The 25919-nt window shown below is 38.4% G+C and overlaps 1 protein-coding gene across 1 annotated transcript in view; it reads right to left on the bottom strand.

Annotated features, from left to right (window-relative positions):
- The window catches only part of MTMR12 (myotubularin related protein 12), a gene marked incomplete at its 5' end in the record, with an annotated part of 34050 nt that extends 8198 nt beyond the window's left edge, over positions 1-25852 (bottom strand). Inside the window, 12 exons of the mRNA XM_026087176.1 lie at positions 781-859; positions 4340-4464; positions 6667-6773; positions 8805-8880; positions 10019-10142; positions 12608-12701; positions 13844-13974; positions 15218-15290; positions 17127-17266; positions 18493-18547; positions 24901-24956; positions 25756-25852. Coding sequence (XP_025942961.1) covers positions 781-859; positions 4340-4464; positions 6667-6773; positions 8805-8880; positions 10019-10142; positions 12608-12701; positions 13844-13974; positions 15218-15290; positions 17127-17266; positions 18493-18547; positions 24901-24956; positions 25756-25852 — 1157 coding nt within the window. The remainder of the gene's footprint in view (positions 1-780; positions 860-4339; positions 4465-6666; positions 6774-8804; positions 8881-10018; positions 10143-12607; positions 12702-13843; positions 13975-15217; positions 15291-17126; positions 17267-18492; positions 18548-24900; positions 24957-25755) is intronic.
- Positions 25853-25919: the final 67 nt, after the last annotated feature.

Here is a 25919-nt window from a genome sequence, read left to right as displayed (position 1 = left end):
TTCAGCATATTTGTAAACTCCGGAATAAGGAATGAACAACAATATGGCAACATTTGTTGAGAATTATTCAGAACAGGAAGAACTAAAGCTGACTGCAGAAGACTGAAGAAGCTCTTCCCGATAGCAAGCTGATCACATAATAAACTGGCAGACAATTCAGCTAGTACAAAGTAACACTGAAGACAAAAAATAACTTCAATATTCCACTAAAACAAGCCTTAAGTTAGCCAATACCATGCCAAGACTTACTCACTGTGGACAGCTGAGAGAAGAAAAAAGAACTTGAGGAACAATCAGTAGAGGAAGGGGACAAAACTGAGAACAACTGTCATTTTATAAATCTGTGGTGGGCTAACATCTTGAGTACTGCAGTTCATCCCGTCCTAAAGGATATTATAGGAGTACAGAGAAGAATGGCAAGGCTAGTCAGAGACATGGAATAGGTTTCATGCAAGAAACAAACAGGATTCTTCAGTTTGGAAAGAAGGTGACTAAGAACAGGAGGGAAGTTACTAGATCTATGACTTTAATAGGTTTGCTGGAAGAGTTTTAAATCGGAGTGATCTGCTGCTTCTCGCATGTTTTAGTGTGGGAAGCTTAACACAATTCTGCCTGTAAAAATACAGGCTCAAGTTGTGAAAATAAGATATAAATGGGTAAGTGTCTTATTTTCTTTCTTACTGGAAGTGAAGAATGCCTTTGTGTTTCAAGAAAATAGCTACAAAACCCACTACRAATTCATTTAACAATTTGAAACCCAGAAAATTATATGTAGCAAACCTGATGATCTCCAGCCAGTTTGTGCTCTCCAACAATGAAAACCATTTCACATCAGTAGCCCAGAAGTCTGTACTGTTATCTGCAAAAAAAAAGTTTGTCTTGTTCACATATACACAGTGCTGAATTGTTATTACAGCCATCTGTTGTATTAGCCTTCAAGTATGAAGAGTTTTGAAACAACCAGTACTAAGGAGTCAATCCTAATCACTGTTTAAGAAGTAGATACCCTGTTTATGCCTAAACTAGGAAGCAAAGTAGTCTTACCAATATCAATACAGCTTTGTAGCACCATTGGCTTTTTAGAGAAAGTATGCTGTAGGTTCGCAGTAACCAAACCAAGAAGTTTGTTTTTCAACATGGGAAAGGAAAAGAAGTTTAATCACAGGAGATGAATATTTACTTCTGAGATCCAGTTGTCTTGACTTTAAAGCACGTTCTGTATAAAGCCCAACCTAAGGAGGCTGAATTTTGAAAGTCATTGCCATTGGAGCCAGAAACATGAATGGGTTTTAAGAGGGGGCTAGATAGAATTATTTGGTGTAAGAATACTTGGAAAAAGTTTTAGACAGCTTTCACCAACTGTGAAGAGAGGAAAAAATACATCAAAAAAGGGAATCAAGACAAACAAGGAGGCCAGTGCAACACCTCTAAGTTCCTACACTTATGAATTTCAGTAGGTATTGGGATTTTTATAACTGGTGAAATGCAGTCAGTCTCACTTACTCTTATTTCTATTAAAGCCAGTATTCAGAAGTTGAAAGGCTTTCATAARCTGATGTGGTCCACTAAAACCAGACTAGATCACCTTTCCTGCATAAGCTACCAACCTGGAAGCCCCAGGTATACGACAATTCTGTTACAACAGAACAGTTTGAGGTATGCAACACTTTCCTCCTTTGCTCTTGAGCTTCAGTTCTCCATGCTTCTGTATAACTTCCTGTTTTCACCTCCCAAAGTCTCTCCATATGCTTCAGATATTTACTGCCAGCACACACTCACTTCTGTCTTGGTTTCTACAGCTCTCACCTATGATCCTTAAGTGCAGAGGTGCGTCTGGATTGATTGTGCCTGAAACCGTTCTGCCTCCTGGCTTACTCCCCCCTCATTCTGTTCACATTTAAAATGCTTCTTCCCCCAATTCATTTCACCTTGGCCATAGAAGCTAGTTGTCCTCTGCACCTTAAGCATTAGAGTGCATCTTCAAAGGTCCCTAGTTGTTCCGTTCACATTAGATGTAGTCTTCTCCAGTCTTTCCCAATTAGCTTCCCCAAATTCACTGTCTGGCCTTTAAGTAAAAGGCCTTTTACACATTAGGCTCCCCAATTCATGCTCTTTCCATCCAATTTTTAGAATTTCTCCTTGCACCCAAATCTCATGTTCTGTAGCTTATCACACCACTCAGAGGACATCTATCCATTCTGAATCAAAGCAAAATTATAGTATCAGTTTTAGTCATAAAAACAAATAAAAAAAGCCAGAAAACAAAAAACACCCCACACCTCATGATATATCAAGGAAAAGGGATCTGTCTTTCCTGCCTGTAGGAAGATCAGGTTCCCTACCCTGCCACGTGATGACATTTATATTCCTTACTGAAGTGTTCTTTAGCCCTTTTCCATTACGGAGAACTGTTTGGTTTGGCAGTTATCTGCCAGCCAAAGTTAATTTCAAGTCAAACTAGAAACTTTAAAAGACAAAGACATTTTCTGCTTGTTTTATTATTTGTGGTATTTTGCTTAAGAACATCACAATAGAGATGGAGCTTTCCCTTCCTCCCTACTTTTAGTACAATAAAGAAATATTCCAGTAGCATTTGAGGACCAAAAGAAGGCTTTAAAGCCTCATTTAAGGCATGTGGGGAACTGGCATACACAGACTTGTGACCCATCCACCAAAACAAGTAGCTACCTTTGCAACATTTCAAAGAATAAGAGGAGTAAAATTTAGCTTTCCCAAAATCCTCTTTCAGGATTCAACCATAGGTTGCTGCCTGCTTCATTTAAAGGTTTTTATAACTGAAACTTCCTTTCAGTTTGGACATATTCAGGAAATGTAAGTTACATTTAAAGTTACTTACATCAAATTAGCTAGGCATGTAAAGAACAGAAGTAGTGGTTAATGGGTTAAGACTTTGAAACATAATAGTAAAATAGTTTGAATTCCTGTAAGGTTTTAATATGCCTGCAAAAAATTATCTGAGTAGTTCTCAGATTGCTAGTGTAGTGCTGTATTTAGYGAGCTGCTGTCTATTAACAAAGCTCATTTAAAAAGCTGTAAGAGAAAAACATTTGCTGGAATGCAGTTTTAACATTCTCCTTAGTTTCAAATAATGTAAAATACTCAGACAATAATTTAAATATGCAATATTTAGTGACTGATGTTAAAAGGACTTAAACTCAAGTTCAGCCTTCACCTTTTTCCCCTAAAGGGTAAATTACTAAAACACACATGAAAATACAGGTAATTTAGTTCCCAAGTATGAAAGATTCATTGCAGATCTAACAGCATTAATTTCTAGGCAAAAAAAAAAAAGTGTGAAACTCCGCCTACTCCCCATATATCCCAGCCTTCTCTTCAGAGTGCCACCAAAGTCTTCACTGCAAATTTACCAGAAGCTATGCACCGTAAATTGCAATCAATATCAACTTATCAGCTAAATTCCATTAAAAACAACAACAAAAACAACCTCAAACCCACAGAACTTAAATACAGCCTGTAGGCTATGTTACAAAAGTTAACTTCTCACTGATGACCAGTTCTATCATGTCCAACATCAGTAACCTTGAGCTAACTGTGGCCAGTGTTCAGCATGCCACAAGACAGGGTACTGCAACACTTGCACCGATATTTTACTGTAAAGGCCCCACTTTCTAAGATAGGCCACTGTGCACATGCAGTTGGACCTTTTTCTTCCCAGAGGTAAGGCCAAAGTACTGTTTCATGACAACAAGATAGGTAAGGTGCTACAAGAGAGAGCTTGAAAGCCTAGATTACACTTGCACATGGCCCCCATTTTTATTCCTTTCAAGGGGACTCATTATTTACAGTAGTTATCTTAGCTCTGCAATGAGAGTGACAACAGAACTTTAAGCAAGTTTAYGCTTCAGATGTTTTGAAGCACAACTGGTTCATAACAACAGTTAGGGCAAAAAAATCAATTAGCATTTAGTCTCAACYCTTGATATAGCCCAAAGGCTTACAAGCTTAACACTTAATATTCAATTTAAATGAAGCAGGCAAGATTGAAAATCTCTCACATGATAGTTCAAATCCAGCTAATGTATAATTCACATTTCAACTCCAGTAATTGCTTTAACTCTTCAAAAGCCACTTTCTGATACTGTGACAGTTTAGCAAGACATTAAGTTTGAAAGCTACAAAACTCCATTAACACACCAGTAATAAGCACAGCCTTCAGTTACATGTTTAGAAGGCTGCTTTTAACTACAATCGAAAGCAAAACAYCAATAAAGACGAGGACTGCATTCATGAGACAAAACTCATTGTTTAGCATCTCAGTCACTTTAGAGATTAAGGACTACTTTAAAGTTAGACTTACCTATCAAAAACAGCTGTTTAAATCTTGTGTATGCAGTCTGGATATCTTGCAGAGATGGAAGGCTGCTGGACAGGTCATCTGTTTTCAGGAGCTCATAGGGAGGTTTACTAATTGTCTTATAGATTCTAAATCAAATTATCAAGAGATTAAGCTTTCTGCTTCACACACAAAAGCACCAACTATTATCTCCRGAAACAAAGTTAACATTCATGATTTGGGAAACAGCTATAAGACTAAGCAATATACACACTGGAAACCTAATCTTCTCCATGCATTTTAAAATACTGGCAAGAAGCTTGCCTACAAGCTTAGAAAAACTTTTGCTGCTCTTAACTGTTACACTGATATAAAAGATGCGATGTCTGTGCATATTTGTGGAGCTTTATGAATATTACAAAGATCACTCAGTTTTGTATTACTGCTTCTTTAATAGGTATTGTCTTCACAGAGGTGAATCCAGAGAAAAGGGATGGACAGAAACAGCCAAACCTTCCAACACACTTCAAATTTTTGTTGACTTTTACCAACTGAATTGCATTCTGACACTTAGCTGCCAGGTCTGCTCACAAAACACACRAATAAAGGAAAGAAGAAATAATTTGGACTCAAACAAGAGTACACTTCCCCCTGTACTTCCCTACACTGCATATCTGCTAATTTTTCCCCTCAGAGAGGGGGAAGCAGCGGGGAGGTGGAGATGAACCTGGGCTAGATGAACTTTAGTCTGGATCCAGAACATCCTCTCATTTTAAGACTCCAGAGGCTGTCTCTGAGTCAAGTACTCAGACAAATGTCATCCCAGATGAGCATCAGCTTAGTAAACCCCTCCATGGTCATGCTGGCTTTTTATTGTTAAGGTTTGGGAAAAGCTGCTCTAGCTTATACTTCAGAGTGAAGCCTCGCAGGCACTTGGCCAATACAGGACAAAGCAATTTGCTGTACGTTGCAACACAGAAGCCTGCTTTAAGTGAGAATTACAGGGGTCCACCTCAAATACTGATCATTAGACCTACGCATGGATGCATCAGGTCTGAGAATGGAATGAAATCAATCATWTGTAAGCTATGACACTTGGTCCAAACTGAAATGAGCAGTTTATGCCAGAAGCCCAGACTCCACACAAACCTTTTCAACAAGAAAAGCTGTCAATAGTACACATATGCTGTGTGGTTAAGATTTCAGATTACCATTACAATAGCATGTTAACATACCCTTATGCACAATTTGTAGACCTATTTTTAAACATTAGTGGTTAACCACTAGTATTCCATAACAAAAACATGGCCAGCAAGTTCAGATGGCCAAAGACAAGGGCCCAGAATATCAGTTTATATCTTGTTAAAGCTTACTGCTATTTTTTTACTTTCATATTTTGAAATAGCATTATAAAAAAGCCATAAATCATGTGAACATCCTCATTTCAAAAGGGAAATGTTAGAGAATCTGCAGGAAGAGTTAAAAGCCTTTCCCATGCAAGTATATTTAACTTCAAAAACAAAAAATGTTTTAAGTGCCTAATTAAGCTACCATCTATCCATTCTGTGCAATTAACAGACTCTGAAGCACAAAGAGCTAGCAGTGAAGCAATATGATGTGTACATACTGATCCAAGCTAATCTTGCTGCTGCTAAGAGTCTCTCCAGGACCCTATGTAGGTAAACTAGAAAAAGCAGCAGCAAGTCATTGCTGTAACTTGCAGCCAGGCAGCTGTGCTCTTCCCTTTACGTTAGCTTTGACATTTTTCAGACTTCTACTCGCCTCACTAACTCAGCTGAAACAACGTACTGTCTGCCATTACACCTGAAAGCAGCAGGAGTGAACTGCTAGATTGTCTCAGCCATTTTAGGTCACTTCAGATAAAAACATATAAGGACAAAAATCTATTTCTGAGAGAGCAGCTAAGCTTACAGAAAGGTTTAGAACTCAGCTTGGAAGTTAATGTTTAGTAATGAAAAGCCTGGACTTCACTTACTTGCAAACACAGTTGAACCCTTCAGTTAATGATACTTTCACTGCACTTAAGACCTACGGGGTTTGGAGCTGCTTTACTTAGAAATAAGCCARTTGCCCCCACCTATCCACAGTAGGTACAGATTCATCTAGTACGTATATTTTCGCAAATAAGCCTTCAGTGATGTTACAGTCCTGCAAGATTGACCAGTGATGCTGTTAGTCCAAGGGCTTAAAGCAATACCACTGTAAGAACTACTTCTAGATCTAGAACTTGTTTCTTGATGCGTGCAAGCTTAAAGACATAGCGTATATGGAAAAAGAGAAGCAAGGTCCATACCAAGCAAAGTGTTGTGGACAGAATAGCTATTACTGACCCATCCAAGAAGGCTTTTTGCATTTGTGAAGTGCTGTCATCCTGTTCTTTGGGAAATGCAGACATTTTGAGAAGAGCAGCCCCATTATGACAAGACCAACACCAAATCTGCAGAAAGACATTTATCAAGTAATAATTGGTCAACTGTCCTGTACAAAGCATTTGCTGAGATTGACAGAGTCCTTACAATAGATTTCTCCATGCTATGCTTTGTTGATTTTTTGGTGTATCCAGTGAACCCATCAGTAGCAAACCTCTACATTTGCACCAAAACTAAATGCCTCAGYACACTGTTATCAGCTGCAAACTTTAAGCAGAGCTTTATGCAGACAGAAGAAACACATAAGATGTCAGATTATATTGAAACACTACTTTCTCAACTCTGCTCACAGGTGAAAAAATTGATCCAAATGGCTACTGCCAAATTATGCTGGAGATGTGCCAAAATAAGTCAGCTCTTTTAARCAGCTTTTATATAGTACACAGTTTCTCCACACAGACATACATAGTGGTGTTTTTCTTATATCTCAGCTTCAAGATATCTCACAAAATACATTGTCATGCCTTCCCACATGAGCTATGCATAAGTCAGTGTCATCTAGGCATATGAAATAAGATATTAAACAAGAACTCCACAACTAAACCAGACTGAGGACTGACTTGCTACAAGGAACACCTGCAACTACAAAGCTTCTCATTTCCTTTATACTTACTAAGGATTTCTTGAGTCACATCATCTGCTTGCAGCTTTCAAGCAGATCTTTAAACTTGCTTTGAAACTTAAGGTCAGTATCCCTTTCATCAGGAAAATTACAGAAGCCAAATTAGGACTCGGTCATCTATATACACCCTTGTTTCTCTCCAATAACTGCTGAAAGAATCAGTTTAGTCTGAGGCTACTCATGGAGAAAGGAAATGAATTCAGGTTGGCTTCCACTCCCTAGGATGAGCCTATAGTTTGGAGACAGCTTTAAAAACCTAATAAGCAAGTTAAAGTTCTGTGCTACCAACTTATATTAGCCAAGAGGCATACCTCAGAAGGATGCAAAAACCATACGACCACCATCAAGGTGGGAAGAAGCGGCTATATTGTCACCTCACTTCCACCTCAAACAGAGTTAGTATAGCCAAGCTTGTTTTGACACTAGCTTCCCAAGAAGGATTTGGAAGTAATTAGAAAAGTTCTACAAGGCCTCTGAACACCRCAAGACACAATTAAGGGGAGAGAGGAGAGAGAGAGGGGAAGGAAGAAGGAAGGAAAAAAAAAACCACACACACACACACTTCTCCTACGTAACAGCCACTGTATCTGTCAGGTTGACTGTTTGAGAACAAGTCAACTGAACTACTTTGAACTTCACTGTCTGAAAGGCCAAATTAGGCAGGACAATACAGCAGTATCTTCACCATGTACCAATTAATTTAAGAGCATGAAATGCACATTGTTTTCATTGGCAAATTTGATAGACACTCAGCAACTAAGGTAAGGTCTCATAAATGATATTTATTTGCTCCTTGTTTCTACATTGTCTTACCAGTTCTTAAACTGCAATGCTATGTAGGAAGTCAGATCCACCTTGCTACAGGGAGCAGAACAGCATATTTAATTTCATTTTCCGTCAAGACTGGTAGAACTAGTTTTCCAGTTAGGCTACCTGGCTTTGCAAGAATACTGCATCATCACAGCCATACTATTACTGATACYCAAGCTAGCTAATTGGAGGTATTCACCCAGATCTGCACATGAGTAGTCTTCAGCTCAGTATCTAATAGCATTTCAAGCCCTACATCCTGCACCACSTAGATGCTGGTCAGATAGTCAGTCTCATGAAAAATACAGATGGAAAGACATTAGTAGCATGTGCAACTATAGGACATTAGACATTTGATAAGTAAATGGGGGCTGTGAACCAATAAGCCATGTATTTTGCTTTACACTGTTTAGGGGAATACAGGAAAGCTTTGTGCACCTCTCCTTCCAACATCTATTTCTCCTTCTACAGATGAAGTAGTGTACTGTGTGTCAACTGTTAAAAACAAATTCTGAAGTTAAAATGCAATAACATCTGTAACACCAGCTGAAGTTTTGCCTTCTCCGTAACATTTCTTATTATCCTTCAACAATGCATATATACTTACAGGAATGCCTCTGCCTTGGAACTTCAAGATACTCTCTTCAGAGACACATATGGGAACAACAAAATACAAAGGCAACCTAAGATGACAAAAAGCTTCTTTCACTTAAGAGCTGAACAAAGAACAGTCTCTGTGCTCCTTTTAATGATGGCAAATGTTCTAGCCCACATGCTAATTATATATTCACTCTTAGAGCTACAAAAGTCTTTCCTACTAGGTAATTATGTCAACCTCAAAACCCTCCCTCTATTTTCAGTTAGAAAAGGTATCTTTTTCCAATCTTGAGCCGTTCACTATTCTCACTGCAATATTCTCCTGCCTTTCCAATGCTGCAATTAAGTCCCACATTTAACTGTAACATCTGAGACTGATCTTTAAAACTGCTTCGGTTCTCTCAGGCTCTTAGCRGTTTCAAAGATACCCTTAATAATATCAGATAATCAATTTTGTTTCCATGCCTTGTAAGTAATTTGCATCAAAATTAAAGGATATCATTTAGTATAACTCAGTTCCCATTATCAACCAGCACTACCTATGTTCAAGGCCCACGGAAGCGACTATATACTTAACCTCAGTTTGGGTCTCTCAATACAGTTCTAGAATACATAGTTAAAATTTAGTTCTATTTTGAAACTTTATTTCCAAGGTCTGTAAAAGCCTTTCAGAATTGGTTATTCAACATGGGTACTACACAAAGCCTTGTATACCTCTGAAAGATCATTGATACCACTTAGTGAAAATGGCAGAACTATACATCTCTACTCTTCCACTAAAGCAGATGCAATTTAACTTAAATTAGCACTTTTGCAGATATACCTTAAACCAGTTTTATTAAAAAAAAAAAAAAAACGCAGCTGCATGTAACTTCAAGTTTTGTCAGAGTAAAAGTACAGGACTAGCAAAAATTCACCCTAATAARTGTGCCTACTAGACTCATATTTCCTGTACCATTTAAGGTGGTATTCTCCATCCTTGAAGATATTCAAAACTTGACTGACCAAGGCCCTGAGCAATCTAATCTAATGTTGAAGTTAGCCTAGCTTGAGCAGGGGAGTGGAGAAGATCACCTCCCGAGGTCCCAAACCAAGTTTYTCTGTAAAAAATGGAAACCAGACTCCACAAAGGAGTATAGTGCTACCTTAAATGCTGAGCATTAATTTTTACAAATACTGATGAGATATATATCAGAAGTTTACTATCAGCCAGGGCAAGCTTACTTTTCAGAGACTCTGTAGCCTTCATTGGTGACCACCGCTTTATATTTCACATTCCCTTTAGTCCGTTCCAACTCATCACGCCAGTCCTCAAGAGTATCAAACATCACAGTTTGGTTTCTTCCATCTGTCAGACATCAGTTATGTTAGTTTTGCAGAGTATTAGTTACTTGCTAACATGAAAGTATTCCTAATGAACAGTAACCACTTCACTTAAAGGCAAGTAAACAAAAGTTCCTGTGTACAGAGAGTCTTGAGCCTAAGATAAAAACRCATTTGTGCAACACATTGCTTCCATCTGATCTCTTCTAACATTTTCTGTCAACTATTGCTTCAACTAATAACTTCAAGAAAAGCTTCTCCTACAGACACTAACTAGGCCTTATGGAACTTCCACACAGTTCTTCACATCTAGCCTAAAACCCCACATACTGTACAGCAAATAGCTTTGTAYGCTGTAATGCTGACTGGTGTCTGATTATACATGCTTAGGGGTGGAACTGGCAATCATACCAGAAGTCTCTCTGCAATTCAGATATCCCTTTTTATTTAATGCTCAGTCTTTCATCATGGATAAGAGTTCTGCACTGAATGGAACATTTCAGGCACTTGATAAGAATGGTAAATTGATTAAGGTGTCTCAGTCTTCTCAACTGAGATYTCTCCCCTGTATTTCCATTTAGCAACCTCAACAACAATTATGACATCAGGTTAATTTAGCCACACATATCAAAACCATATAATTCATGAAGCAAAGTCAATAACTTTAGACWCTGAACATAATCAAGTATCCTACAGCATCAGCTGATGCTGAAATACCCAAAGAGCTAGAGTTTCCATGGAAGATACAATAGCAAGTTTGAACTTTCCACAGGGAGAAGATATAGTAGATGAAGAACGTACAGCTGGAAATACAGAATGATGTTGCTGAGTTGTAAGGGACAAGTTAAGATCTGAAGGATAGACTATAAAAGACAAGATCAGTTTYTGAAGTCTACTTGGTTTGTTCTGCGGAAAGCTCAAAGAATAAGAACTAGACATTTATTATGGAAGATTTAAAATATGGAAGAATTCAACACAGCACTTCAGTGTTGCTATAGAGACCAGGCTTCTGCATTTTCTTAGTCTCTACCTGGAAAAAGCTTGCTATCTTTCTGATGTTTGCGTTTCAAACTGAACACCAGTTACAGCTGAAGCTGCAGACTGAGCCAGCAATATGTCCTTGCAGCACAGGCAACCAACGTACTCTTCAGCTGCATTAGGAAAAGCATTGCCAGCAGGTTGAGGAAGGTGATTCTTTATCTCCACTCAGCACTGGTGAGACCACATATGGGGTACTGTGACAGGGCTGGGCTCCCCAGTACAAGACAGACACGGGCTGACTGAAGTGAGTGCAGCAAAGGCCCACTAAGATGAAGAGTTTGGAGCATCAGACATATGAGGAGAGGCTGAGCAAGCTGGGATTGTCTAGCCTTAAGAAGGTTCAGGACCATCTTATCAATGTACAAAAATAACTGATAGGAGGGAGTAAAGACGACTGAGCCAGACTCTTCTCAGTGGTATCCGGTGAATGGACAAGAGACAATGGGCACAAATTGAAATAAAGAAAATGCCATTTAAACATAAAAAAACCATCACCCACACACCACACATACACTTTTCCACTTTGAGGGCAGTCAAACACTGCAACAGGTTGTGGAGTCTCCATCCTTGGAGATAKTCAAAATCCAACTGGACGTGACCCTGGTAAACCTGCTGTAGTTGACCCTGCTCTGAGCAGGGGTGTTGGACTAGACAATCTCCAGAGGTCCCTTCTAATCTCAAGAACTGTGATTCTAGGAAATATGATTAACACCTTGGGTACATCAGAACTTCCCCCTGTGAAAGGCAGAAGTGTTCTTGTTGCACCAAGAATCAGGATTGTAGTTTAAGACAGCACTATCACTGCAGCTGAATTCAGAACTATGAAGTGCTAGAAAGTGCACTGACAAAAATTTTAAGTTTCACAGCATATTTTATTATTCAGCCAGGTTTGATCAAGTGGGAAGACTATGTTATAACTTAACTATCAGCTGTGAGGAAGTCAGACACCTACTGGAACCTTGCTATGCAAATCATTGCTTTTTTTTTTTTTCATCTGCCTGGAAGAAGTAGATTGCCTGCAAGTAAGGGCAAAAAGGGACATCCTTTCTGACAGATGCCACAGCAGTTATCATTTGAGAGCAGGAAGTTCACCACAACAATATAGAAAAAAATASTGAGAAAAAAACAAAATATTTTTTCTAGATATGCGAGCACATTGCTTAGGAGCACAGGCTAAGCATCTTTCAGATTGTCCACAGTAATTTTTTAATCCAGTGATGTTACTCTTGTTGGCAATTTTTTCTGTCCATCTGTGTTAAAACACATGGAAATCAGCAGCAGAATGTTTAGAGATTTTTAACAGTGAGTCTAACAATGCTTAACAAGTGAAAATGACGTAAATCAACTTGTTAGTCATGAGACAAGCAAAAACTCAGATACTAAATATCCCAGACTGTTTAGAGAAGAGTATGCAACAAATACAACCTAAAAAAATATAAAAACGTTTACCTGTGTTGTTTGGGGCAGCTGATGCATAAGAGAACAGAAACAAGCGTTTAAGCAGCTTAGGTGTCTGGCTATGATGAACTATGCCACTGACGATCTAAGAAAGGACCAAYAATTAACACCCAAATATGGACGAATAAAACTGTCAATGTATACAACATAACTTCTTAATCACCTCTCCCAGGTTTTGTATAAAGCTGTTCCAYGAGTTTTGACAGAATAGGATAGTAAAGATCTGATTTACAAAAGAGGCATTACTACATTAGCACATTGCACAGAACTACTGCTAGAAAGGAAGAAAGAACATTAACTACAAAAAATTCTGAGATGAAGCATCCTGACACTTGATCAAGATTTTCAAGTTTCTCTAGGATATCAGAACTGGAAGAAGATTATACTTCAAACATTAATCTGCTTCTCTCAATGGCAGAAAAGTTTTCATGTATTCATTAGGAGGACATTTATGCTACCAAGATATTTTCATGTTTGCATTGTGCCAGCTTGGACATCAGTTACATATTGGTTTAATGTGTGGTTTAAGCCTTTAGTTAAGGTTTAGTTTTGCTCAAGGTCAAAATTGAAGTTCTTACACATTGAAGTATGCCTCTTCTAGAAGATACCTATAGTCTTACAAGTGTGTACAGTCTCAGTCAAGAAATTTGGGTTCTATTCCCAACCGTTGAAAACTGACTCTTAGAAAGCCTTCTCCCTTGTTTGCCAAATACTATGCCTACTCTACTCAATAAGAAGCGTTACATGCGTTCAGCTTCTGGAACAACTCTTATTTTGCATTTTGTTATTTAAATAGAGTTATTAGCCTCCCAGCTTGGGGTTCGGCTTGATCTATCAAAAGAACTCACATTCTCAAAAAYGTAACTGCTGACATATGAGCAAGGTTTAAGGCCAAAACCTAATAAAATAGTACCACAAATAAACACAAAATAGATTTAAACATCTGCTTGAGCTGAGGCTAGTTTCATGTAGTGCTCCCAARCTTCAGTTCTCTTGAAAGAGTCATCGCAACTGATCTTTTTAATTGTTATACATGAAGACATTTMATGAACACTGTTAGCTAAAAATCAGCTAGTCTCCTTTTACTTTCACTCTTCATTTCCCCAAACACTTCAAGTTTGAGGGATCTCTCAAAGCAAACTTCTCACCCTTCCCTCATCCCTACAGTTAAACTAACACCCAACATCATGCTTATGAAAAATGAATAAATGAAGTTAATATACTTACCCTTTTTACTTCTTCCTCTTTTGTGTATCTGAGGCAGAAGTGAAATACTCTAAGGTCTTTACAATAGATAATTAGTTTCTCTGGGTATTTTCTCAGTTGTCCAGTCAGAAGTTTCTTTTTCTCATCATAAACTGCAGAAGTAAAAAGTCTAAATAAACAAAGAGAACTTTGCCATCACTTGTCAAGTGATCTTGACACTTATCTTTTCTAGAACCTCAAGAAAAGAACTTAAGTTCAAGTCAAAACAATCATCCTACCATACAGACTGGCAAGCTCTTGTGCTTATATACTCAGTATCCCATCCATCCCAAAAAGGTCCCACTGAATCTACCTCCTGCAAGGTAGAAACTGAACTTATAGCAAATAAGCTATTCGGTGATTACTTCTGTTCAAATTCAGACTGCATAGTAAGTCTGAAGTTTTGATTGTGCAATAGAACATAATTTAGTAGTTTTGGCCAAGGCAAAGTCCCCATACAACTGAGTTCATCCTAAATTAAAAAAAACCCACGCCAGAATGCCTTCAAGAGAACCCTTCATACACTTCAAGATATGAAATGATACATTTTCAAACAGAAGTACTGGCAGCTAGGCCACTGTACAAGAAACCAAACAGTGTCTCATAACTAGTCTCCACTAGTCTCTCCCTAGTCCACTCCATCAAACCACACCACAATTTATAATGCTCTAACATTCCTCTAAATGCCATCTTCCCACTAAAGCCTTCCCTACTGCTTACATATCACTACCCCAGTTCTCATTTACCTTTTTTAGCCATACAGGCAGACCTGTAAGTCCTGTAGCAAAACAATGAGTTCACTATTTACTTGCAAAGTAAAAGCTTGCTTTTGATTTCCTTTGATATTTTAAAAACATTGAGATTCTCATAAAACAAGAGTTCCCTTAGACAAACAAAAGGTACTTAGGGGGAATTTGGTATCTGAACCACCCTGCAGTGCAACTGCTCAAATGAAGTCACTSTTCATATTCCAATGTTTCCAACTATTTCTATAAATAAGAGACTTGTGCACCATTCTTAACCAAACACACTGCAGAGTACACTTCCCTTTGCTGTTAATCATGACTCAATTCACTTTTTGAAGCAATTGTTTTGATCTGTTCTAGCAAGATACTTAATCAAAAAAGTAGATTTYGACAAGCTTGAGGGATGAAACTGAGTTCTTTGACAGATTTCTTACCTGTCATTTCATCATTGTACATAACTGCAGCTGCTTTTTCCAGACTATTCAATCCAAGTTTCAAAAATGAAAACTATCAATTTTCTAAAAAGGATGTAGACATATAGACCAAAAATGCTCTACATCTAGAAGTATCTTCTAACGCTGGTATGTTAAACAAAGGAAAAAAGACCTACCTCCATAGATTTGATCTACGCATTGCAGGGTTATGTCATTTTCTCCTACAATCTTATTTTTGAATTGTGGCTCCTAGAACATGAAAAAAATCTCATAAGTCTCAAGCCACTAAGCAGCAGCACCTTCTCACCAGTAAACAATGTATTCAGTATATATTTTAATATCAGCTTTACTTCTTATAAGCTCTGCAAGGCAGAACACTGAAGAACAGTTATTAAAATACAGATGAATTATGCCTGCCTTTTAGATTTTAAGGTCCCAACTGTGCTTGCAAGGTGGGCAGTTAAGAGTTTTCACTTTTCAAATAGCTTCAAAGCATACAGTTCTATTGAGGGTCACTTTTCAAACTAGAATTCTTGCAATAAACAGGAAATACAGTAGTTTGATGGAATCCAAGCCCTTTTATGATAAGTTTCCTTGCTGTGGGAACCAGGCAGGAAATAGAAAGTCTCTTAAGACAACAAGTATCCCAAGAAAATTCCAACATAACAGTCAGATTTATCACTGGGTGAAATGAAGACATGCACAACAATTCTAATGTCTATTGCTTTGTCAAACTTGGTGATTAAAGCTCCCTTCAGTTTATTACTCTGTGAATTCAGTGTACAAAAAAGTACATTTGAGTAATACCACAGTTATAAACCAGTATGTTAAATTTTACTATCAGAAGACTGATGCACACTACATCAGCAAATTAAGTTTTACATGAAGACAATTGTGAGCAGACTTAACCTTATTCAAGTCATTTCCAGGTCGGCACTACTCTGGACAGGTACTCACACTGAACATTTGTTAAGAGAAATATAGTTGATTTGACATGTTATCAACCCAGGATTCACAAGTTAGTGATTGAACAGAACAAGGTCACTACCAGGTTTAGAATAAGTCTCATGTGATCTGTGGGAAAGGCTTTAGAGCTTTGTCCCAAGGAACTCCAGAATGTCCACTCAATTTTTATCTGGCTGCAGAAGCCCCAGTTTTCAATATTCAGCTCCCTGAAGTTTTACCCTTAGAAACTTCTGACCACAGTCTACATGCTTCAAAGCATATTCTTCTCATTCTTCCCTGTCAAGACCACTTTGCATTCTCGGGAGCCATATACTAGGCTGTCCTCCACTGCTGTCACCTGAATGGACCAGACTAAGGCAAGCCTGAGCACATCCAAAAAGGAGTGGAACTACCATTCCCCTTTAAGACAACTCAGTTTGAGCATCTAGAACAAAGAACAGATTCAAATCTTTTCTAAAAGCGGGGGGGGGGGGGGGGGCAAAAGGGTTAAAAGGTTTGTCAGCTCACTAGTGTCAGGTTCTTATGTCTTTGCAGTTAGCAACAGCTGACTTTAAACACAATAAATSAGAGATTTATTAAGCCACACAGCAAACAGACAATTATCTAGGGTATTTCCACTGAACAGTTACCTATTCAGTCTTGTGGAACCCTCAAATGCTTCTGCAGATGGGGCCCAAAGTCAAGTCAGACAGATGTTTTACAATCTTAGAAGTACACGTGGCATTCACACTTTTGTAATTGCTGCTAGATAAGAAGTTAAGTATTAGAAGTTGCACAGGTTTCAATAAACTTTACATTTAACTTTTAAACCAATTAATTCCTTTAAACTTATGCCTTATATAATTACTAACTCACAAGGAAGAGTTATAAACTACATTCAACTGTAAAGGTCCAAAACAGGCTTGCACCTTTTTTTAACTGAAACAGTCTTTAGAGCTTGTGGAAGGATCTATATAGACCAAGCAGATGYGAACTGATTAACATGACTGTGGCCTTTAAAATTTTCTATAGATTTATTTTCAGTCTTTCTTCTTATGCAAGGGAAAGAAAGATTATATAGTACAAGAGACTACATCTTCAGAGCCTGTTTGGTCACAACTAGGAGACTTGTCTTCCTACATTATCGTCTGAAGCAGAATCTTCATCGAGGAAAGCAATCTTGAAGTTTGTGCATACGAGTTTCCCATAGGTGCCGCGATTTGACCCATCTTCTTGTATGTACTTGTACACCGTGTTTGCTTCACAAAGCAGCAGTTCACCTGTATAAARCAAACATTTAGCTTGCAGCATAACTAACAGCATTAAAACATATTTGAACTATTCCTCTTAAACTCAACATTAACTTGCTGGCAGCTTCTCATGCACTGTATGCCTGAAGATTTATCATCACTGTTATAGAACAAGCCTAAAGGGGCTCCTGAAATCAGTAGCTTGGTTGCCTTCCAGGTTACCACCATTACTCAGAATGGACTGAAAACTGTTCTGTAGTGTTCAAATGAACATGGTTAGAAGTTCAGTGACCAGAAGCATCCATACCACAACTTCCTCTAAGTGGCAGGAGAACAATGCATGGAGTTACAAATCAAAAGAGTCACTATACAAGCACCTACTCAAAAAACCCCAAATCCCACTGAGGAATAGGTAGTATGGTCAATGAACAAGCTGAAAACCTTTTTGATTTTCCTTACTGCCAAACTCTTAAGAACGTTGACACATTTGTTAGTTGATTGTTACAAATGTATCATGGTTACTTTTTCATAGCTTTGACCAGAGATGCTACTTTTTACAGGTTCCAGGATCATTTTAAAGTCCTCAGACACATGTTTGCATAAATAGTGGTCAATGAAGCTCATATCTTAAAGTTAACAGAAACTGAACTTCAAGTTTAAGAAAGTATTTACTTCAAAGACAAGTTTTAGTAGGCTCAAACAGCTGGACTTGCAGCCTTTTATATGAATTGCAGAAAAGAACACTATTATGATTCTAAGCTTTGCTTGTATTTTGTGTTAGTAACAGTAAGCTCATCCTTCCTGAACTTGAAGAGYACTAACAGTATTTAGAAAAGTCTAATAAAGAGTTATAAATTTTAAAGATCTTAACAGCAAATGAGGCATAGAAAGGCCTRAATAACTCAAAGTAGAAGCAAAGCAACTTAACTTCAAGTTTCTACCAGTTTGTCTGTGGTTCTAAGACAAAAATCAAAACCCACTTTAAGAAACAAGGCAGACTGAAGTATAGACAGTTCTCCAAATGCAGGTTACCTAAAGATAATCTACTCTGAAAAAATTGTGAAGACTAATTTTTATAACAATCCATGCAGATATAGACATTTAATGCATTCAACCTGTGTTGTTACTTACTCCCAAACCTCTGTTCTACTACAAGACACTGACACTTGAGTGTTTKCTGAAGCAAATGGATGAGAATATATATAACCATATTTGCATGATTTTTTTTTCTTTAATTCTAAATATACAACAGTTACCTGGTAACAAGCGAGGATTTACTTCCTTTTCTATGGGTTCCTTTATGTGTATTTCCTAGAGAGAAAAAGAGTCATTACTTCTTTGCAAATATCTTGCTCCAATATATGCTGTAAATAACACTCTTGTATTAACAGCTTCTCTCTTAAATTCCTCATATTCTAGCAAATAGGAACATTTAAATCAGTGAGAGTTATTTCAGTTTGCAATACACTCCTTTCCTACTCCAAGAGGATAATCACTTAAGGTCAGCAGTCTACAGCTAAATAATTAAGTTAATGCTTTGACACCCGTAGCATCACTCATGCAGTTCTGAACACAAAAACAGGAAATGCATTGTTTGCATACATAACAGACAGAAATAAAAGCATTACAGATGCTACTTAGTTCCTTTAGTATAAGTAAATAGACTAGCTTAAAGTTAGAGTTACATTTCCATGTCCCAAAGCTCATTTACAAGCTTCTCCACACAGATCAAAGATATGACTTGATGTGTTTCTAATACGCCCTTCACAATTTTTAAAGCTTTGCACTTCATTATGTTTCTGATTTTCTTATATTATGTATTATTCCAATCAAAGTATGCAAGTTATTTAAACAGCAATACTAACACCATAGGGAAAAGGACTTCAGAATCTCAAAGTCAAGATGTAAAAGAAGTCATAGGATATACTTGATTCTGGACTCAAGTTGCACAAAACCAACCTATTAAACGCTCAGTATCAGTTATTCTAGGTTTGTGGCACTCACAATTAGGGCAAAATCTCCAGCTGAAAGACTGTTAAACTAGAGGACATGCTAYACCCTTCCTGCTCAGCCAGTTCTGAACTTCCCTCTCCAAGTCAGAATCACTTCACATGCATTAGAGTCTTTGTGGAAAACTATTAGTTAACTGGAAACACCCCCCCGCCCCAAGGGCGCAGCAGTAAGACGAATAAAATTAGTTTGCGACCAGCATCCAAAGTCAGATATTGCAAATCAAGGCAAGCTATCAGAAGTAGACTTGAGCAATAGCAGTTTCAGTGGATTAAATACAGAGAAACAAAAGTCTCTGGCGGCATAAATTCCCTATGCCATTCATATAATTAGTTGTTCTCAAAACTCTGAGGACCCAAACAAARTTTTAAGGCTGTGTAGCAACACTAAAAACACCAGGAGGCTGTGGCATGAAAGCAGAGACTTCCGAGACTGGTTGAAAAGAGGTAACAGTTCTAAAGTGAAAGCAGTGATGTCCTGAAGAAATCTGTAACTGCAGTTGGCAGCTAATACAGAAAACAAAAAACAAGTTGTTGCCTTTGACTTCTAAGTCTGGATCTTATATAAGTAACTTAAAGCAAAGTTCACACTTTTCAGCTAAGGAAATTACTATACAAAAAAAACAAAACAAAACACACACACCCAAAAAACCCCCAAACCCCACCACCATRGTTAACATTGAACACTGCTGCATTCAGAGGAGGAATACATGCAAGTTTTCCCAATGTTACATCTTTGCCACTGGTAGCTCTAAGCTAAACTCTGGGTTTACTAATGCCTTTATAGCTATGCCTTCTGCTGTCACTAYTTATGTGCAACCAAATAGGACACTGTTCACTCACAAGCCATATACTATCACTGCTACAGAATAGYAAAGTAGTATACTATTTCCCATTAAGCCTTTACTTTGGGAGATACCATAAGAGATTCTTACGATTATGTGTACATATATTACTCATATCAATATAAGAATAAAATTAAGTATCATTTTACTCAGGAGAGCCTGCCAACTGGTGCTGGCAGACAACTCTAGAGCAGAGAAATAGCTGATGCCAAAGAAGTTCTTTGAACATACTTCTATTTGTTAAAATGAAGTGAATTTTTCCATAACAAGTATCATAGAAGCAAACCATTTTTAAAAATTGTGTTTTGATTAAAAATTGGTATTTCCTGGAAGGAGTTAAGCTTTTAATTAAAATACTGCCATAGCAGATCTTAGTCATATATATAACAAATCAGCAAACAAAACACCCCAAAAAACCTGCACACAACTAATTTCACTGTTTGTTCGACAAAAAAAACCAACACACACACAGAAGTTGAAGGAGAATTCCTGTAACATACAACAGTTTCAAATAGCTGAGTCTTCAGTAGCCTGAATTCTACTTGAAAGTCAACATTTATATTCCCATAATAAAGTGCAAATATTTTAAAGACAGTTTTCCTACATATTCACTAGGGATAGTTAGAATGCAAGCAATGAACAGCTGAGCATTGCTGAAGAATTTCATTTCACTGATCTCATTTTCCAAGTAAAAAATAAAGATGTGTTARATGTCTACAATTCTGCAAATATTACATTTGTATTTGTTCTTCTAAGAGAGAAAGCCAAGATCGTTATGAAGAAAAGTTAACTCCCCATGTGTCACTGCAAGTTATGTGGGAACCCAGAAGTTCAGCTAGTATTTCTTCACCCACTGTTCCATCTTTATTTTTTCTACAGCATTTCAGTACTGAACAACACATGGGTCTTCAGACTGACTTGAGAGCCTGCTGCCTCTAAGCTGGATGCTCCTCAACACCCCTTTAATTGCAATCACATAGTTTATACCCACCACCACCACCTGTTTGCACCCAGGTTTGTCTGGCTACATGCTGAGGAAATTCAGTTCATAAGATCTGCTGGAAACTTTTTACTTCTGCTAGGTTAGGGTTTGGTTTTGTTATAGCCCGTTGTTAGCAGAACTGACTCATCAACAGGTCACACAAGCACCGAACAGCAGCARCATAAGCAGCAGGAGCAAGTTTGTCCCTTTCAACAGGACCAAACTATCAGATCACCTCAGACCTCAGGAAATTTCACCCTTTGACCACTTGAAGTTAAGCATGCAAACACTTGCTATCTAAGGTAGTCATCAAAAGCCACATGCATCTCTAGATTCTTCATCTGCAGCTTCTCCTTTCTGGATGCCCTAAGCTGCTGCTTTGCACTTCACACTTCTTACTCAGGATACAACACAGGAAACCCTACCAGCAGCAACATCTGTGAGCAGATAGCCAGAGGACACCATTCAAAAGAGGACAGTTAAGCTTGAATTGATTCAGGACCAACAGGAACAAAGATCTCCATTTTGCTAAAGCTTTTAGTAACTTACGTGGAGACAGCTTCCCACCTGGGTACCTACCTGGTACTACAYGCTTTTTTCCAGGACACCTTAGTAAACAGTGGTAGACAATGATTATCAATTCTAACTGTACAGAGTATAAAGTCATACCAAAACTGCATTTTGACAACATGTCACACCATGCTAATTTATTGTTAGGGTCCTAACAGGTAGGGCAGGAGAGGGATCCCAAGTGATTCCTGCTCTACTTTGTCCTAGAGCCTCATCACAATAGACAAAATTTCCTCACATCCCACTCCACAGGGAGCTAGACAACTGGACAGAGAATGAGAAAAAAAGGGAAAAAACATTCCCTGCATGCTAGCATCCAGACTACTCTAATCTTATCAGAGATATTAGAATTTTTTGAATCAGTATTGCAAAATATTTATATAGGCCTATTGATACAGGATATYGCTCACTCTCAGCAGAGAGGCAGTGCATTCAGTCTGTTACTGCAAATTAGAGAGACATGCTGTAAGCTCAAAACCTACCATACCCCAGGGTAACTCTTCCATTTGCCCAGAGCCAGACATTTCTGCTAGAGGTAGTTCCAACGGTGGCAAACAAGGTTTTTAGTAAACATATGGAGGAAAAGTGTTTATTAGATTGAAGTCATGAAGGAAACGGCTATCACTTTCAAGGTTTCAAGAGCACTATCTGAAACATGTATTCTTCAAGGCTGACAGCAGATAACACTGCTGTGAAAATGCAAGATGTTTTAATGTTGTAATATAGTTCTCATAACTAATTTCTCCACAAGAAAGCTCTACATCATGGTGAGGCTTGCCCTGAATCTCAGCTTTTTCATATTTAACCATACTTCACTATAAGACTAACAGCTGAAATAGCTTTCTTAACCATACGTTTATCTTTATCAACTGTAAACATCAAACTGTATACCAAAATATTTGTAAAGTACTAGTACTCGAATGAATACAATATTCCTGAGTAAAAAAGTTTGATTTTTATTAACAGTTACACTGGCATTTCCTACAGAAAAGATAATACCTGTGCACATGCTTAACATTCAGATGCAAACCTGCATACATACTCTGTATTTTCTGAAAGACTATAACTTGGTCAAATAATCCTAATCTTCCACTGGCATTTCATACAATCCAGAAGAGATACTTACTACACTTGAATTAAAAACAGTGCTGAAAATAATCTCTAAACGCTCGTTTTCCTTCCTTTCTTGGCCCCATTAGATCATAGCACATGTTTTCCATGTCTGTTACATCTTTTAATCTCTCCTCTTTCCTTACATTGTTCTGTCCATCTCCTCTGACTTCAGTTCCTTGCTTCCCCCACATCAGTTCAGAGCCCAGCTGTCTACTTTTGCAACTTTTGTTCATTATACCACACTTCAATTCCATCATTCTAATCTAGAGGAAGATCGTACTATTTAAAAAAAAAAAAAATCAAAACAAAATCTGTGATATTGTATCAAGAAATATGGAACAAATAATTATAGTAGTTATCAGCTAATAGAAATGAAAGATTTGAGAGAAAGCACAAGAGCTATGCAAACCACTCTCAAAACTGGGTRTCCCGAGGTGTGCTTAGGATTGCAGGGACAAGCAGCATCAAGCAGAACATGAATTCCTGGATGCTCCTAACTTTCACCTATATTCTGTACAGGGCACAGACTGCATTTACCAAATAGGTGGCAGTGAGGGCTGCTTTCCAAGCTTGCTTTGTCTCTTGCCCCCATCCCTTCCCTGATGCAAAGAAAGCTCCGACCCCACAAAGCAACGGCCAGGCATCATTACTGCTGTTCTGAAATTATATGGAGCAGACTTCCAGAATTCACAAGCGAGAAGCAATGGGTTGCAGTCTTCCCACGTAGTTCACGATTTTTCGAAACATTTAAGGGCTAATACAAAAACTAACACCCTAGAAGAATAAACATGGAGGATTTCACTTTTACAAATGCACACACAAAAAGCAACATTAAGCTTTGAAGCACATTTAACACCTCAATTTTCATCCAAATTGAGACTGACTTAAGAAAAATATGATCCAGCTTGTTAGCCCTTAACMCTTCAAAACAGCAAACATTTAGAGGTTAGAAACAAGAACCCATGAATTATTTCAAATTTTCTATGCTTCCATATGCAAATATCCCTAGTCTATGATCAGACATGTCAAAACATTGACTTTTTATACCCTAGTATTCACCCTCATTTCCTGCAGGGTAGCCAAGTCTGTCCTGAAGGGAAGTGTGTCATTAATATCAACATCCTATGGTCTTGCTCTTAACAGACCATTGATTGATCTGTGGTTCCATATAGCAGAGCATAACTAGGTTATATTTAGTCAGATGTCAAAAACTCTGCTTTTCCAGACGCTCTGGGAAACGCAGCAGAAGTCATTTCCGTTCCTTTAATAAAGAGCATTTCTTGTTCACACCTTACTTTTATCTTGCTGCATGTGAACATGAATAGGATTCTGATTTCTCTTCATATTAAAAACAGCAAAAAAACCCACAGCAATAGCAGTTTAAAGTTAACGTTTTATTTTTTTTGAACATTACTAGCATGTCCCTCAGGTATTTGAGGATAGACCACCGGAGGCTAAACAAGCTGGGGCTTTAACAAAGACTCAGGGGTGCCTGTTACACCTTTCTTATTGTATCGCTGCCCTAATCTGAAAGCAGCAGCAGCCTAATATCTCAAACAACTTTCCAGGCAMACAAGGGAAAATATGTGCCCAGTGAATCTCTGAAGGTTGCAAGCAAGGACTACAGCATATCACACTACCATATTGCTCTGTATCATTGTTCTGTTGCTTCACAGCTCACATCTGACTTCAGTTTTATTAAACTTTTGAAACTGAGAAGGATACTACAATTTTAYGGCAGAAGTCAGCTCTGTATCTAAAGCTTTTATGGCAAGAGCCTGCAAAATTCTGAAGTACATCAAGAAGATGGATAAAAACAATATTAGTAGATAAAAAGCAAATGATTGCAGTCTCTGATACACCAGGGTATTTCATTACAAGCTTCATCTTCAAGTTTAAAGTTCCTCAATTATTCCTCCTGCAGCCAGAGTCATAGTTAAAGAGTTACACCACAGCAGTTGTGACCAAGTTAAAATACTCTATTACTTGATACCCAACCACACTGCATGTATTTGACTTGTACCTTTCTCCACTGACTCATTTTTCAGTCAGCTTCAATCACTTCCCCATTTAAACTGGATATCTTTGAAAGAGGCTGTTTAAAACCCATACCTGAACATCCGGCCCAACAAGTGAAGTTCTTACCTTCACAAATTCTGTCCCCAGACCTTTTTGCACATTTGTACAAGGCACACACTTTCCTAAGGCAAAAGATAAATCTTAGCGGACACAATTTACATGACCCAAGAAATCTTTGTAGCTACTATTCATATGCATTTTCATTGCTAAGGAGAAGGAAGAGAGTTTCAGAAAGCTTTTAAAAAGTAAACTGCTACAAGTCACTAGGACCAAGTAACATATAAAAACAGAGTTGCCACCACAAAATAAGGAAATGAGTTTTGAACAGCACAGTTGACTTAAATGGGCTGATACAGCTCTACATCAGTATTTCAGACTTGGTGAAAAATAGAGCAGGTTCCTCAAGGTCCTCAAAGCGACAAATTCCGTGCTAATTGACAAGATAAGGAAAATATTTTCCCTAAGAAGCTATCAAAGGGACTGAGCAACCAAGAGCCACCAGTTTGTCCCAGGATATTAAGAATTATAAAGAAAAACAAGGCATAGATGGCTAGCTTTCATGAAGACGAATCCTCCTAAGGAGTTACTTCAAGGATCCAAGAACTCCAAGAATTTAAGCTAAGGCCAAAGATAGCTGGTTACTGGAAACGCGAGCGAGCACTGGACCAACACCGCCCGGACAGCGCGGCCTCAGCGAGCCGGATCTAAAGCCGCTCCAACCAAGCCAGCTGCAGAAGGTTTGATAAATAAGCGCAGGAACAGCAGAAAGGACACGTGAAACACACGCACACCCGCGAGCTCGGCGTTAAACTGCTAGGGAAAGAGGTCCGGGCTTTCCGGCAGAAGAACTAAAAATAAAGAGCCCGAAAATTAATATTGCAGCACGCCGAGAAACAGGCTCGGGAAGCCGCGCAGGCTGACCGGGCACGACGGCGGCTCCACCACCCGCTCGCGGCTCACAAACGGCAGCTCGAGGGAAGCACCGGGAAGTCACCAGCCCAGGAGCCCCATGGCGGCCAGCCGGGCGGCCGCGTCCCCCCCCCGCGGCCCGCAGCCGGGCGGCACGGCACGGCGCGGCACGGCCA

The sequence above is a fragment of the Apteryx rowi genome, unplaced genomic scaffold, assembly GCF_003343035.1.
Source record: "Apteryx rowi isolate R43461 unplaced genomic scaffold, aptRow1 scaffold_71, whole genome shotgun sequence".
NCBI classification, from domain to species: domain Eukaryota; kingdom Metazoa; phylum Chordata; class Aves; order Apterygiformes; family Apterygidae; genus Apteryx; species Apteryx rowi.
The sequence above is the reverse complement of the archived record's forward strand: the minus strand, read 5'-3'. Positions and strand labels throughout refer to the sequence as shown.